This window comes from Pleuronectes platessa, chromosome 3 (genome assembly GCF_947347685.1).
Source record: "Pleuronectes platessa chromosome 3, fPlePla1.1, whole genome shotgun sequence".
Classification (NCBI taxonomy): Eukaryota; Metazoa; Chordata; class Actinopteri; order Pleuronectiformes; family Pleuronectidae; genus Pleuronectes; species Pleuronectes platessa.
Genome location: NC_070628.1, coordinates 12,427,956 through 12,445,717, shown reverse-complemented (window position 1 = coordinate 12,445,717; position 17,762 = coordinate 12,427,956). Strand labels below are relative to the sequence as shown.

At 39.8% G+C, this 17,762-nt stretch overlaps 1 protein-coding gene across 6 annotated transcripts in view; it reads left to right on the top strand.

The window, feature by feature from the left end:
* ctnna2 (catenin (cadherin-associated protein), alpha 2) overlaps positions 1–17,762 on the top strand; it is a 270,720-nt gene that overhangs the window by 45,321 nt on the left and 207,637 nt on the right. For all 6 annotated transcript variants that reach the window (XM_053419592.1, XM_053419591.1, XM_053419593.1 and 3 more), the window contains one exon: positions 9,741–9,944. In XM_053419592.1, coding sequence (XP_053275567.1) covers positions 9,741–9,944 — 204 coding nt within the window. The remainder of the gene's footprint in view (positions 1–9,740; positions 9,945–17,762) is intronic.

Here is a 17,762-nt window from a genome sequence, read left to right as displayed (position 1 = left end):
TTGTGCTTCATTACTTCTGGTTTTAGTTTGTTTGCCGCTGTGGCAATGGAGATATGTAATCACCATCACTTGTAACAATGAGTCTCTCAGGGACATCCGATGTCTCAGTGAATCGCTGTACCCCCCTTCCCTCTTCTTTGTGACCTCTACTTACTTTCATAATTGAAGTTTATTTAAGATAACAACTTGATGTAGTTTTTTTACTTAATTAACGGAGAACCTTTCAGTTAACATTGGGGGGAAAAAAGCTAATTGATTTAACCAATATACATTCACAACAGCAAAATGATATTCAGAGCGAGGTTCAGCTGAAGTCTCTCATGCATTTTTAAATACATTAAATACAATATAGGTTAAATATTTGCCATAAGCAATTATGTACTAATTAATTATCATTCTCTTGTATTGGAGTAAATTGTAGTCAATAGGGATCAGCATATGGAAAGTGCTTATTTACGTATTGTAATACATAAAAGATTAACTGTTATTTTGCAGTAATCCAAGGTTTGCTGTATATCTTGTTAGTTTTAATCTTGTCGAAACATTTCACACCATACATCTTGTATTTATTTAGCATTTCAGACATTGGCAGATTCCTGAAAATATGATTATGCTGTTTTTGGAACCTGTTTTTGTGATTTGTTTTCTTTTTTTTTCTGCCAAGATCTTATCATCTCCCTATTTACTGTACTCTCTGGCATGGTGGAATGGACTGAGTTCCAGTAACATTGATTCCACCTATCTCCAGAACACATCAAATGAGATTAGTGGAAGACGGCAGGTGTGCCTTTGCTGATGACCCTCAGTGTGTGTCCTCTTTTTGAACAACTGGACACTGCTGTGAAATGACCATCTGTAGGACCTGGGCCTGCCTCGTTTGGCAGCTTCTACAGACAGGATGACAACAACACTGCTTACTGCCATCTGATGGGTTCATCTTTAAAAAATTGTACAGTGTTGTCATCCTACCCTCCGTTAATAGAACAATGTATGAGGATGTCAGCAGTATTATTAGTATTATAGGGCCATGAAAAGTTAGATTTTTACAATATATAGACGTTTCAATGACTTCACAATATAACACTTTTATACATTAACAAAGGTGTTAAACAAATGCTGAATCATACTTAAATCCAGGAACACACCTAAAGCGAAAATGCAGTTGAATAGTCTAAAGATCTTTGGCATAAAGCCCTTTTGTTTTAGGGCACGTCATTTCTACCATTTAAAAATCCTTGCTATAAAGCCACTAGCAATTCTCTGACACTGGTGCTGCAGAGGTAAACAGGCATAAATTTACATGTTAGTGGAGACATGCAAAAAAGCTCTAATACCCCTCAACCAGGATGATCGCTGTTGACAACCTCATGAACATAAACCAGGGAGTTCTGTGAATAATTCCTAAGAGCCAGGGACCCAAAGTGATCAGGAGAGGATCAAGTGATTTGTGTGTGTGTGTGTGGGGGGGGGGGGGGGGATCTCCTTCTGAATAAATGGGAGCTAAGAACTGTTCTGTTAAAGAATATTCAACACACTGTATCACAACTAAAGGCTTATTTTCAGTTTCGGCGAAAAGGGAAATTATCCCCGTGCCATCACCCGAAAGTGAAATAAGTTAAATATTGGAGATTTTCTTGCTTGTCGTGCCAGTCCTTGTTTCCCACCCAAATCCTCCCCCCACCTAATTCTCCCTCGCTGCTAACCGTGGGTCCACATTCATGGTCCTCTGCCAGAGAGGCTGGGCACTGCTCCAACTACCATTACCTGGGCAGGCGAGGAGCCTGCTTGGCCTTATTGTGCTACTGTATTGTGTGATTTATGACTCTGTCTCTGTGCATCTGCTACATTAATAAACATTCAGGTACACACTCATAATTTAACCTGCACAGGTTTGAATACAAGCTATATCATATCTGCTGTATCGCACGCATCATCGCTGAGGATTATATTAGTTTAGAGTACATCGTTTTGGGGATTATCTCTTCAGGCCCCAGTGTGCTCGTCAAATAGTAGCATAATCATTCATTTATCCACAGACAGGTGACCTTCAGTTGAGTTTAAGTGTGCCTGAAAAATAGATGAAAAAGAAACAGCCTCCATTATACAGTTTTTTTTTGCCTGTGTTTCAGAGGTTGCCATGGTAACAAAACCTTGATGCTGACAATAGATGAGGTCACTTTGCCAGTTCTGTTTCCAGCCCTGCAGAGGCAGAAGTCTGAGCCAGGAAGAGTGAACAAAAACCGAAAATCATTGCACTCCCATTGAAACGGCCGTGAACTGGGGCGTTGTTTCTGTCTGCCATGGCTTCCTCACTTTTTGAGCAAACATTTAAAGGCGAAAAGCTGGGAAAGCAATGAGATGTCAAGCATCGCAGACCCCGGGGAGCGCGTTACGCTTGTGATGAATCAGGCATATTGTGACTGAAGAGGGAATGTTTACGACTTGGATTATACAAACACTCAACTGCAGCTATCTCAATATGAGTTTCGGGCATATTTTTCGAAGGGAGGATTTCCCACAGAGAACTGGATTTGTTAATGTTATGTAAAAAGTGTTGATTACGCTTGAAATTATTTATTTTTCCCAATCAAGTTGATTATATGCAGAATCTTGATATCTCCCCTGGCAAAATTAAAGCAGCAGGATACAAGTTCACTCTTTAATCAAGATGTCCGGTCCGCCGGGAATCGTTTGTCTCCTCTTCTTTTGTGAAAGAGTTACATATACTGTGGGAAACTATTGTGTAGGTTTTGTTGTGCGTTTCCTTTCAAGGTTTCTCCCTGGTTTTTCTCAAATAAACACTGCTCCTCAGAATATTCATAATCGGCCTCAAAGGCACTCTTGCCATGTGGAGAAAACATCCCAGTGGTTGCCTGAATATGTCTCTGTTTGTATTTCCGGTGGCCTTTTGTCCGGGTTTAATGTGCAGCTCTAATTGAACACGTGTGCAGTAATCCCTCTCTTGTTTATGTTTCATACGATTCATTTTACGGGGGGTAGTTGTAGCTTTTATTGTGAGAATGAATTCAAACCGGACACAGCGTGCTCAATGGGCCGTGCACTCACTATTTTTGGAACACTCTAGCTTGATTTCCTGCTGGTTTCCCAATTTTATTAATTCATGTGTCTCTTCCTTTCTCTGCTCCAATTGGCCCTTTATTTTTTTCTTTACAGAATTAATTATTTAACTATTCCTTACTGCTTGGTTTTTAATGTGATATCGGGGCGGTATATTTAAGATTCAGGACATTTTTCTACATTTCATAGCAACGTATGTTTACTGCACAACATGTAGCCGCCACAAAAAGGACAATACCACTTAACTTGAATAATTCAAGTCGTCCTCTAAGGACCGAGGGGAGACGATTACAGACGTTCTTTTTCTTAATGGAAAGCTTTGTATTATCCTTTTAAAGAGCTTTGGCACAATATATATATATATATTAACATAGTGAAGGTTATATTTTTTTATGAACAAGTTTTTGTTTGTAGTTTAAATTTAGCTGATATTACTGCAATCCATTGATATCCCATGGTTGATATCATTTGATCTGATCTTATTTAAACGCAGCTATTTATTTTGTATAATTGTTGTTGTACATGTTCAAAACAGTTTATATCATGTGATAGTTCTACTGTATCAGTCATGTGTCATTTAATTGCCAGTTATTGCTACTTCTTTATATATAATGTTTCACCTAAGCATATGTTCACATTTGATCAACTGAATAACAATGGCTCAGTTTTTATTTTCTTAAGTCCCTTTTGTACAAATCAACATTGGAGTAATGTGGTTACGTTTATCTTTCTCACAGACAGACACCAGTGCTGGCAGATAATTGATGGTTCCGTTTGCTCCTAGTTTTGCTTCACAATGTTTGATTGCAGAGTAGTTATGATGCTTTCATGTATTTTTTGGTACATAATCACACATGGCTGCATAGTCTGAAGTATTTATTTGTTCATTGTATTACCAAATTATTACCGTTTTATAACCAAATTTGGATTGAACAAAAAAAATTACTTTATGAAAACAGTTTTCTTTCTTGAGCAAATACCAACAGACGAATTTGAAACAGTTGAGTTTCCTATGTGCTGCATGAACTGGATTATCTCCTGCAACAAATCAAAGTTGTGGTTTCATCGCATTTAGTGATATCATTACAGATTGGGAAATTTCTGAGTATGACTTAAAAATAAAAAATAAAATAAAAAATTGTAATCATGTAAAAAAGGATAAACATGCATTTTATTGAAATATCTCTCGGCCCAGATACTTTAAATTGTATTTGAAAATATTTTCTCCTATACTTACATCATCTTGAGCATGATATGAAGTTTAGGAGTGCCGTCCTGTAAATATCAAATGTATTGAGCTCTCATTGTTTAGATGGCGCTACTATTTTGGCATATACTCAATTCAGCACTCCCTAGTTTAGCTCACCTTACAACCTAAAGACATGGTAAAAGCTCAGCCTTGAATTATTCATTCACCTGCTAGACCTCCTAGATGTCTACAGGTGAATGCATTGATGGTAGAAAAAACAAATATTGCAGGGTGAATAAAACACTCTTTTGCTTTTAGATGTTATGATACTCTGTTGAGAGTAAAAGCCCAAAACCCAGGGAAGTACGTGGAGTTTTCTTGCTGCTGGCGGATAGTGGTGGAAGCAGTGTTGAAGCGGCTCTCGCAATCGCTGCGTGTAAAGAGATAGTTTTCCAAATGTGTCTTTGGTACGTCCTAGTGTCAGTGAGTCCCAGACAGATATGACTGGACAACTATGAAACTAACATCGGCCTCTACTCTAAGACTCCATCCATCCATCCAGCGGATCCTTTGAGGATTGCGGTGTGAGTGGGTGTGTGTGTGTGTGTGTGTGTGTGTGTGTGTGGGCGGGGGGGCTGACATATAGAAACAAACAACCACCTACTCTTGCACCTACAGGGAATTGAGAATCTCCAATTAACTTAAGCTGCATGTCTTTGAACTGTGGGATGAAGTGGGAGAAGAGCATGCAGACTCCACACAATAAGACCCGAGCTGACGGGTCTGAACCCTGAACCTTCTCGCTGTGTGGTGACCCTGACCACTGCACCGTCCTGCCCACCGACTCACACGCACCCCCACATTAGTCGATTAGTCTCTCTGTTTCTAATTGACAATTAGTGGGTTTAAAGTGGGCGCACTAATCCACTGTTATGTGTTGTCTTTTCAAAGTTTCTTTCCACTGTGTGAGAAGGCCAAACCCTAACTCTGAGTCAGATGCTCTTCATTAGCTTAATCAATCAGAGTTGGTTATGACAAACTCTCCTCCTGGGCCAGTGTGGGCAGAGCTTTGTCAAACAGTGTAATAGTCACAACCAAGCGGTCTGAACTGCAGATCAGGGCAGCCGCGGGGAATGGAGTGGTATGTTCGAGACTTTGTTGAACTTCCCTCTTAGACAAAATAGCTGTCATCAAATATTTTAAAGTCCTCAAAGGCACATTTGACGTAGGCTGATGTGACATGGGTCCTGTCTCACTGCTTGATGCCCCAAAGTGGGGTCATCTTCCTAACCTCACCCCTTGTGGGGCAGACGTAAGGTTGCCTCTGGGGCTGATTCACTGTCAGAATCAAATGGTGTGTTCATATAGAATCACAGGCTTAATAGACTTGAGCAGTATAATAAAATAAAAAAAAATAAAACTTCTTTCAACACCCTGCAGATAAGACATGTTCAAGCATTCCGTGCAAGCACCTTATCATAGAAATACAGTATTTCTTTGGACTACATTTCAGTTTGCTGCATAACAGAAGAAGCATTAGTAGCAAAGAGTACATTTTACATAGCATTATGCAAAGATTAACTCACTATTTTGTTTAATTTGAAAGTGCTTTAGGATTTTGATATGTATTCTTTAAAAGCTTAAAAATTCAATATCAGCAAATATATTCTGCGAAAATATCCTTGAACAAAACACTGAAACTCCATCACCAGGCCCAGTGCTCACAAGCTGACTCTGCTCTGTGAACTTCCTGGATTAGTAGAAATATCCTTTTAGTCTCACTGTTTGGAATGTGTGCGATGAACATTGAACAAATGAAAAGCTAGGAAAAGGTTAAACAAATCATTACAGTGAACACTTGCTCCTCTCGCTCCGTATTCGGCATGTACGGAGGCTTTGACTTTCACAGGCTTTTATTGTGCTGCAGCATGTTTAATTTCTTTTTCACTAACAGTTTTATTATTTACCTTGCAGCCCCAGAGAAAATACCACACAACAAGGTAATTGATATTAAGCTTCAAAGACGAGACCAGTCACAAAAAAAAACACTTTGTCCCCATTAAACCCATTGAGAGAACTCACTCTATCAGTCACATTTGTGAGCTTGCTGGACGATGACTTCAGCCATTGCCAATTACCTTGAAAACCTTGCAGCCTTTGTCAGCCCAGCGCCTGCTACTCTTTCTACTTTGCCTATTCCCAACTCCCAGTGATAATTGCAACCCGACATCCTGTGTGGAATAACAATTGAGCCGAGGCCTGAGGGAATGTTCTCAATTTCCCTTCATGTTCTCCTCTTCTTTGCATCTTTCAGAGATCCGCATTGCATCGAGCTTTGTTGTTTCCCCGTTTGCCTTTTTAAAGCTCTACTTTCTAACACAGATGTCAATATTACGACAGACAATCTTCAACATGGGAAGACAAGGGACACTTTTCCCCCCCCTGCATTAATGAGATTTAAACAATGGTAGATTTATCTCAAAATTTGTTTGTTAGTCTCCTTTTGAAAATGTCTTGTCTGCAAATGTTCTTATGATTATGGCGTCAATATCTTAAAATTAGGCATCATAATCAGTCGTCTCTCAATAACTGGATTTAACATTTATAGAAAGACTCACAACAAGGTTTATGGGATTATTTTCGGTAAATTTATGTATTGTTATTCTCAAGATTTTTCAAATTAACTTAACCAAGATGTCGCCATCTGATTTAATTCCCTTGTCTTGTTTCCTTGGTTTAAGGCAATGGGTCATAGTCATTACATTGAGTGATGTGAATAGAACTGATCTCTCAACATTAATAGGCAAACAGTAGTTTTTTTCCAATGTACGAGAGATCTGGAGGCCCTTCGTCAGACGTCAAAACTATTTCCTGGTGACATGAGAAGTACAACAACATTACTTTGACTTAGAACTGAATATGCTCGTTTGGAAGGATCAGTCTTAATTACATCTCTGTGAATCCAGTACCGAGATAGATCTGGAACATCAAGAATACAACTGGATGAAGCTAGCTTTGGTCTGACAACAGATTTACAATTGATTTAAAAAAGAAAGAAAGCTCAGAACCTGTCCCATGTAGCCCACATGAAGAAAAAGTAACATTAAAGCGTTGTACATGACTTAACATTATTCAGATTTCCTGTTTCATATGCTGAAACACACTTGACTGTCTTTTTCTCTGACATTGGTTCTTCTTCTGTATTTATTTATCTTCTCTTCTCTTATCCATTTCTTTTTCTGTTTTCTGTTTTCTCTTCTTTTTTTATTTATTTCCTGTAGCCCCAAACTATCAATTCCTTCCCCATCTATTTTATTTTAGTATTTTTTTTCACTGCAAAACCCGCTGTTTACTACATATTCCTGCCAGCTGCAGACGAGAAGTAGGTTATGCTTGCTGCAGTCTTTTCTCCCTTACATGTTATTATACATCATTTGACAGTCTGTCACCCTGCCCCAGGATCAGACTGGCTGAGGGGAGACCAAACACTGCACCTTTGCTCTGTGCTATTACCCAGAACTTGCCAAACTCTTCCATGTGTGCCACAGTGCCTTCCCTCAGAGCTAGCAGGGAACGTGGAGCTTATTGGTACCTCAGATGACACTGGGATGTAACTGTGGCTGGGCAGAGCGCTGAGGTTTTTATCTCATTGTTTTTGTTGAGGTTAAATGTTTCGTTGCTCTGCGTGAACCATGAATTGGTTTTATTAGTCACTGAATCGTGGGGTTTTCCTATCTCTTTGAATTGAACAAAACAAGATCAGGAGACAATAAACAAAATTATTTTATTTCGGTACTATCCAAATCATTGCTGGAGACAAACACGTGCTGTAAGTGTTAAAATACTCCTCAGTATGTAATAGCCATACTTATCAGTTAGAATCATAGGTACAAATGCATATTGCCAGTTGATGTGATGGGAATCTGACTCAGAAAGTTGTAAGATAAAGATGCAATACAACATCTGTGTTTATTTGTTTTTATTTTACTTGATTATCACTTTGTTCTCATCTCATCAACTAGCGCTTCTGTTCACAGCCAAATAACAAGCTCCTGTTGCATCAGAGCAGTTTTGTGCAGTTTTCTTTCTAGCTCTCAAAACATGTTGTTATTGCACTGTTCACGTGGAGCTTTAACCAGAATCCACATTTCAAAGAATGTACATAGCTAAAGAGTCCAGCGTGACCTTCTCTTTTAAAACCATCATAACACAACCTGCTGTGAAAGGTGCATATTAAAAGTAAGGGCATGATAACCACAGAAAGAATCCAACAATAGGTGGTACGTGGACCGGGAACATCCCTGGGGCTTCACTTTGTGTTGAAGAGATCCAAAATGGAAGACTGGCATGAATATGCCGAGTTAGAAAAGATGTGGCGTTAAAATCAAGGTCACCTCCTTTTTTTATTTTTTTTCTTGCCTCTGGGTACCACCTCAAACAGATTCTTTAACCCTTAAAGTCAACAGGGAGGAAGCGTTTCATACGCAAAGATATTCCGGCTGCAGTATCACTTTAAATGTATTATCTCTGAGTCAAGCCTACCCCGTGTTTGACCTTCTCTCTGTGCCCCTGGTTTTGCCTGTCCCGGTCATGCCGATTGTTGTAGCAGTTTATCCTCATTCAGTGCGACGATTTGCATACATTTGAGAAAACTTGTATATAAACCTGTGTGAATTTTGGACAAATGTTTGCCAAGGTATCAAAACCCAGTGTAAGCCTTTTGTGTTGTTTAAGCAAATATAATTCTATTATGAACTTCCTTGCACTTCTGAGACAGATGTTGTATGGGTGGGGGGGGGAATGATCTAGTTATTTGCAAACCCTATGATGCGTAGGGGTTTATTACGAAACACTTTATCCCCTTTTGGGTAGAAAATGCAGCTTGCAATTTTTGACTCATTTTCAAAGCTTTTCTGTGAGCACAGGTCCCCAAACTTAAATCCATCCTGACACTGAGCTTGTCTCTTCATTCATGTGATCAATTTGTGTATGAATTCAAATAATCTTTGTACACGTTGACCACCTCTCTTTTTTCGGGTTTGTACAGTTTGAGAGGCACAGGCATGTAAATATGAAAACCAGAAATTACACTTTATATGTTTATTCACAATAACCATATCAAGACAACTACATTGTTGAAAAACTGTTTTATTCAGTCTATGTTTCTGAAATGTTTGGTATTTTTTACTCTGATCGTGGCTTCTTTTTACTCCATCACCAGAAGTCATATGGAACATGGCTGCCTTGTCAGTCTTGTTAATGTAAATGACTTTGTACTGTTTTTACCCTTTGGTCTCTGAAAATGACATTTACTTCAGCCATGTACTTGGAGGATTAGGATGAAGGACCTCTAATAAATTCAGATTTGCAGCTAATCACACTTTCTCACCTTGGGTCCTCCACTCAGCCACCTTTATTCCTGTTGGGTGTTCATAACTGTCCTCACCTTTCTACTTGTCTCGTTGGTCTACAGAACAAGATCATCTTGGACCCCTTGACGTTCAGCGAGGCTCGCTTCCGACCCTCTCTGGAGGAGCGCTTGGAGAGCATCATCAGCGGTGCCGCGCTAATGGCCGACTCCTCCTGCACACGTGATGACCGGCGTGAACGCATCGTGGCCGAGTGCAACGCCGTCCGACAGGCCCTGCAAGACCTGCTGAGCGAGTACATGAACAATGTGAGTTTTCTTTTCCGATCATTTGATGCTCTTTGTGCAATCTGACCACGCACACACCACAGAACCATACACACATGGTGCTGACCTCCTTTGGCTTTTCTACTCAACGCTGATTACAGTTATATATTTCAGATATATTTCCTCTTTGTCCCTCTTAACAATGGTGCACCATTTCTATTCATGAAGTCACTCAGCCTTACTCAACCACACCTATGACAGATGAGGGATATTTTTCTAGGCAGTCAAAAAGCCTTGTTTTGTCATTTATTTACCTTCAGTGAAAAATGCTCTTTGTCGATCCTGTTAGTGTGGTCACTCTCCGAGTGGTGCCACAGGCGAGGAGGTGGAAGTACATGAGGCAGTGGAAGCTGAGGTGTTGCTGAAAATCTGCTCTTTAAAGTGCTTTAATGAGAAAGGACCAAGTCTATTATTATTACATCACTTTGTTCTGATTATGTTGGTAAATGCAAAATAACTGCTTGACAAATATGCACAACTAAAACAAACATTTTTTGAATTGATAAATTATTGTGCGGATCACTGTGAGGCAACCGCTTTTTCTTTAAACTTAAACTGACTTTCAGTACTTCACCAAATCTAAGTTCAACTTGCCTCGGCAATTATCATGTTGCAACTCAAATCCTCCTCAGAAACAGTATTCTACTTCCTGAAGAAACCAGTCTGGTGTCCTCCTTTACATTTAGTGAGCAACATCCTTTATGCACCACTGTGATTGGAACTGCTGTTTAAAGGTTATGAGACGAGCCAAGACAATGATTAATCATCACAGACATGCAATTTATATTCCACTTTAACCATCCCCTTTGTGCACAGTGAGCGGCTGTGAGCTGTGTCTACATGGGCACAAAATAGAATGGGGGACTTGGATACGGAGCAACTGACCTTGCACACGGAACTTACTCATTTGTGCTGGACATTTAGCTGTTTGTCATTAAACTTAAAAAATGTTCAATGTCAAACCTGTTAAATGTCTGATCTGGTTTTATCATCTTCAAAAACAAATTTATGCTAAGTGTTTGACTCATTCCTGCGTTTGTCTTCGCAGACATGCACAGACATTTTGATGGGCATTGGTAAAAAAAAACAAAAAAGTCTCCCCGTTTACATTATGAACCATCCTCATACAGCTACTGGCAAGATACTTGATATTTTATGACACACGTATTATTCATGTCCCTACACACATGCACCTTAAAGAGAAACACTCACAGTTTTGTTTTGGCTGCGCTCCAGCGTTTTAACTTCTCACCTCCTAGAGTGATGCGTAGGTTTTAGAGCTGTCACTTTTTTTCAAAAATCAAGTTTCGATTGAAACACAGTTCTTTCAAAAAGACTCAAATAGCCCCACACCCTCGTGCACAGAATCAGATGAGGTCAAACCCTTGAAGTTGCTCTGCTTGTCTGTGGTTCCTCCTGCGCAGGTGAGCCTGCAGAGTTGTTCTAAGGCAGTCGCACGGTACAAAGACAACAAACAGCCTTTCTAAATATTTTACCCAAAATACTTCCACACGCTGCTTCTCAGTTGCTTTGCTGGTGTGATTGTCCGTTCAGGATGGCTTTACATGCTAGCGTCGCCCAATTTCATGGCAAAACATCAGACAATTACAGGCTTACTACACTAATAGGTCAAGGTGGTGTGCAATAGGTCAAGACCGACAGCATGCACCCTCTGCTTGATCACGATGCAGACCTCCACAGATGTTCTGATGCTTCTGAATATTTTGAATTTAAACTAGTTGTTAAAGTTTGAATATTAACTTTTCCCCTTCGCTTGGATAATTGGTCGTATTTCGAATAAAGGAAGTACAGCCCTAATACAGTTGTTGAGTGGAACTCAGATAAACCCTGGATACCTGGAGACCAGAATCCAAACAGAATAATGAAAGCTAAAGAGGTGACTTAAAGAACATAATAAAACTCGTATAGCCACACATGCTTTACAGTTCCAAGCCAATTAAGTCATAAATGGCAACTGATTAGGAGCAAAATAATCCTAAAACGTAACCTTAGTTTCAGGAGAACATACAAACCAACCCTGACAGCTGAGTTAATTACAAATATAATTATAAATAATAGCTCACCTTGTGTTCATTAACATGCAATGAAGGAACAGTGTTTAGGGAAAAGTTCTTCTCAGCTCGCTTTACTCAGAAAAGTGAATCCAGGCACTAAAGATGATGGCACTGTTGTATATTGAATAGGAGCGTGGCATGCTTTTATAACATTTATATTTTAATAACAGACAAACAAAATATAAACTGCCAGTGACAATTATTTCTATATATGGTCCATAAGGATCAGAAACTTTATCCGTTCCCGTCTTGTTACACACTCAAACCAAATTGGTATTGTAAAGCTAACATTGAAATACAGTCAACATAGAAAGCTTTCAGGTTCCCTAAACCGAGCCTTACATCACAGAGAAGCCCGGGCCTATAGCTGTTACAGCAGGTCTCATATTAGGCCAGCCTGAGTTCTTAGATAACCTTTAATGGGCCGCTGCTGTTAGGAGTTATTGCACTGTTCAAAATAACCTTAATGTACCCATGTGTTCTTCCAAACGGTGACTCACATGTTGGTCACTGTAGCCATGCGTACCCATCTGTGGCCGAATCAGCCCATAATACAGCACGTTAGTTGCTTCTATTGGAGAATGAAAGCCTTCAGTTTTCTCAAAAGTGCCTAAATCCATTTTTCCAGCTTCTAGCATGAGTTTTGTAAACCACCACTTGGTCCTAAAACAAGCAGTGATTTGATAATCTGAGGTGGATTGTCAGTCCTGAATTTTTGTATACGACTGGATATCTTATGAAAGGAAGGAAGCACCTCAGTCACCACCACTGGAAAAGCTTTTTTTAAATACACAAGACAAACCTAACATATAACTCAATATTCAAGAGCTGCGTTGTGTGATGTGTTTTAACTTTTTTTTATTGATTTAAATTAAATCTTAATCTTACTCCATTGGCTTTTCCTGTGTGTGCGACCCGCTGAAACTTTGCACTAAAAGTCGATTCAGCATATATTAAGTGGCATTTGTGGTCATTGAGAAATTGGCAAACCTGCTCTCTATTGATCTCAGCAGTAGCATTTCTCCCCGTGTAACACTGTATATTCTTCAGCCTATTGATGTATAATTGTAGAGGCATCTGTGCTCATACAGAAGTTTAGAAACAATGGAGGGCATTAGATAAGGTTCCTTATTATAATAGGTCCTCTCTGGTTGTAATAGAATATTATCAGTTCAACAGCTAATAGTAGTTGTGCATTGTGCATGCATGTGTGTGTGTGTGTGTCTGTGACTCTGGGGGAGTGACCTCAATTTTATCTCAAGGCCGTGCATATGTTGTCCTGGGTGCTGTGTTCCTGTTCTACACACTAGTCCTTTTTTGTCCTAGTGACATGCATCTCAAACCTAGAAACAAAAAAAAGAAAACACCTAATATTGTAAGTATCTATATAACTTTGACCTTTTTTGTGCTTACAAGGGTTTGTATCTTAAAAAAATAACCTTTTAAATCAAGACTATAGTTAAAAAAGTTTTTGCATATTAGTATCAGTTTTCATAGTTGCATACCACAATAGGACATTTATCTAGTTTTATGAAGGACTGGTACGATCATGCTGGGCTCACAAGTGGCTTGTTTGGTGGAAACAGAAACTTTCAGACATCTTGCTTTGCCGAACTGTACTGTGGTTCTTTTGTGTCACGCTGTGTACAGCATGCAGTAGAGGAACCATGTGTTCATACAAACACTCGGGACAAGCCAATTCAATCATGTTAATATAATAGTTGAGGCAGAGGCAGCAGGGGCATCTGGTGTTTGATCTCCTGTGTACCTCTATTTAGCATTGTATTGAGGGCTTGAATGGTACATTAGCATGAAAGCTAGCTATGTTGTTATCACGTCCATGAAAATGTGATTGTTTTTGTTATGACGATCAATTTTCAGACTCGAGTCAGCGTTAACACAACACATAGGTGTGGGTCCAGTGTTAGCTTGTAAAATCAGTACTGATTGTTAAATGCTGACATGATACGTTGGTGTAGCTCTATGTAGAGCGTACAATGAAAGTGTGGCTCTTTCATTCAAAAAAGCAGAGCAGTCTTTATTTTTGGCTCAGAACATGGTGTCAAATCATCAGGGATTTCCTCCCTTTTCTCACTAAAAAGCGAAGTCATGTGCGTGTTTATGAACACTCAGAAAACCTCTCCCCCTCTTAAGGCATGGCAGCTTTTTGCTAAAGTAATTGTGCCTTGGTTCATTAGGCCCATGAGTTGTGTTTTAGAGGCTACAACTCGGAGATTGTTGACAGCCCCTGGCTGTCCTAGCAAAGAACATAGAATAAATCACAGAGACACAAAGAACAAAATGCTTCCACTTCTTAGATGATAAATCAAAACCCCAAAGATAATATGGATGATATTGAATGAGTGCCTGCTCATAAAGACCCTCATTTGTTGAACAATCTAGATAATTAAATAGCGGTAACATTTCAATAAATTAAATCCGAAGCTTTGTTAAGCTCAAGCCACCTCTGCAGAACAGGCAGGGTTTTTCTACTTGATCTGAATTCAAAATGTTACAACATTAAGTTGCTCAGTTTTAGATATTAGGTTGAAAGGGTCATTACATTGTTTTATACAATATTTAAAGTTAACACAAAGGGAGGAAAACTGCTTACCACAGCTAGTCACATTCCTCCAGTGTGGCAAGGCGACGCCCTTCTGCTGACAAATCAGTGCATAATCCCGTAGGACCTGGATTTAGATCATTATGCCACAACAGGAACACATTTATTTTTTGTTTTGTTATTTCTGAGAAATTTCCATTTAATCCTTCAACCTTCAAAAAATATTCACCAGATCAATTTTTGACCCCTCAATTTGTTTCACTGCTAATATTTAGCTTTATGTAGTTTTCAAGTGTTTTGGTCCATTCAGAACAAAGTTTCAAATGATAATTTGCAGATCTCAGTTGCCACTGGATCAGTGAATCATCTCATTGCTGCAGTGTCATACACAACAGACTTTGTTCCAGGTATTTCCAGTCAGATAACTTTTTAAAAACACAGACATACGCTGGCTAGTGCTCAAATGTAATATATTATTTGTATAGTTAAACATTTTGGTCATTGAAGTAGATTCTACCTGCAAGTTCCCCCCCCCCCCAGGATGTGGAATCTGTCACTTAAAATGGTGTTTATCACTGACTCATCCAGTAACTTAGTTCCCCTCCAGCAAAATGCTCTCGGCTTCCTCACTGACAAAGTTGCTCCTGACTCTACAAGGAAAGTGCTTTTGTTCTGAGTTTACTGAAATAATGTAAACACCCAGCTGCCTTTATGTTTCCTCCTCCTTCATCATTCAGTCCCACTCCTGGTCCTCCTCCCAGCACACAAATTTATATAGGAAGCTTGAACCACAGCACAAGGTTAATCAATGTGGTGGCTGGCAATAAATTAGGTTCAAGTGACAGGAGAATGTCCATACCTGTCTCAGCTGCTGGTGATCTGTGATTGGTGACAGCAGGTCCGGCTCCCTGGCTGGTGCTGAATCATCAGGAGCAGCTGATTTAGTTACGGCAGCTCCGACAGGGCCAATCTATCAATTGATCCGGGGAGTAATGCATTACCAGCTTAGGTCAAGGGAGCCCGGGCAGAATATAGCCATAGCCCGGAGCCCCGGCAGTTGGAAGGGGGCAACTCGGCAGGACGGTGAGCAGCATTGGAGGATTTAGGGAGTGTGATAGTGAGCGCACTAATCTCACTGTTAGCTGGATGTGGCACATAAAACTAAACAGAGGTTGTGAGGTAGGATGATCATTAGGGGGAGACTGATGGCCTTCCTGTGCACACAGCTCCTCTGGGAGTTGCCACGGAGAATGCTTAATCAACAGTTGGGATAACTGATCGCTGACTGTAAAATGTGTGTGTGTCTTCGTGCTTGTGTCATCCTAAACCCTTTCCTACCATCTCCTACTATCCCCTGCAATTGAGTTAACCGTGGAAAGGACAGTGTTGGCATTAAGACAAATCTGCTAAACATTGAGCATTAACAAGTGCAAGGAAAGAAAGGGCGGTGGTACTTGTGTTCCCTGAAAATGTTTGAATATACATTATACCTTATATGGAGGTTCGGGTGGGAAACCACTGCATTTTCTGAAATTAAACAAAACAGATAACGCAGCCATCTCCTTTACTTTGTCTGTAACTGTCTGTTGAGTGATGAATTGTCTACTTCATCTCCATTTTAAAGACTACTCACACGGAAATATTGAAAATGTACTTAACTCCGAGAAAATGTACTTAAAGTTCTGTTGCGGAACAAGTCCAGATATATTCTGTGTGCATGTTCACTAATTTATGAGGCCCTGTGGCTGTGTAGGCCGACTCTTCCATCTGAGACCATCTTGTCTCTGATGGGACGAGTCAGTCTGGATAGATAAACCGCACAGCGCCAGCAGAAGCCCACACTGTCTCCCCCTCACCCTCTAGACTCCTCCAAGCAGAATGTTTGCCTGAGAAAACCTGACACTGCATAGGTACAAGCACAAAACACACAGCCTGCTGCTGCTGAGTATCGTTCCTGGTGTTAGAGTGCAGCATCATCTTTGTGGCTCTAAAAGCTGGATGTTAAGAAGACAGCAGAACCAAAGTGACCTGATCAATACTTTCCTCTGTTCCTTAGCTCTTCTGATGTGCTCCTCTGTCTATCAGCCTAAAGTGGCTGAAGGGCACAACTGCAGCGCATGCAGTGACGCTTAATTTACCTTGACAGGGTTTGCTGAGGCTAATTGGGTGTGGAGGGGCATCAAGAATGATGGCACCGATAGTGGACTTGGTTCGGGGTCACTTTTTCAATCCATGGCTTCTTTTACCTGTGTGACCAGATTGTGCCACTGTCCAGTGAAAAGATGTCAGTAGACTTGTTTTATAATGGAAGAGCTGTCCTAGAAATGCACTGACTGCTGTGGTCAGAATTGTTTTAAATGAAAAGCTTTTGAAATTGTTTAATTAATTATGAAATATACATATTAAAGTGAATTATTAGCATTGCTTGATTGGTGTATTTACAGCGTGCACAGGGTATTTTGTTGTATTTGTGTTTATTTTTATGCTGATACTTAGGTACACAATGACTAAGCAGGCCTTGCAGAAAGAAAAACAAGCAGGAGACAATCTTCAAAAATAAAAGAAATTTCACCTGACAAAAGTTTAGAGAAAGTCATGCTGTCTGTTTTTCATTGATTCTCTTTCGGGTTTTGGCACATTGGTAATTGCATTGTTTGTCTAAACATCGCGGCACTGGACATCTAACAATTTGGCTCATCATTATTATAAATTTGACAAAAACACAGACAAACAAGAAATAATTTTATTTTGTGTCGACTTGGACATCACATCTGAAAGCAAATAGAGGTATATTCAACTGCTTATAAACACATGCAGGGACATGTCTATCATACACACTCACCTGTTTGCTCAATTACTGTCTTTACAGCCCAGAAAAATGACATTTGGCACTTTCCAGCTTTACCGTTTTACCAGCTCTCACTCATTAATGAAATCTAGTATTTTATATTAAAAAGCTTATTATGACAAAAAGCCCACTAGAGTGTATTGTTGTTGTTAACAATTTGCAGTGTAGAGGAACCTATAGAGATGTGCACCATGAGGAGCTATTCATGCTGTTGAAGGACAGATTTAACCAGTGCTATAATCTTGGCATGGTGTTATTTGTGAGTGCCCACTACCTTGGTGCATGCTGTGTTTCTTCAGCTTTTTTTTTTTTTC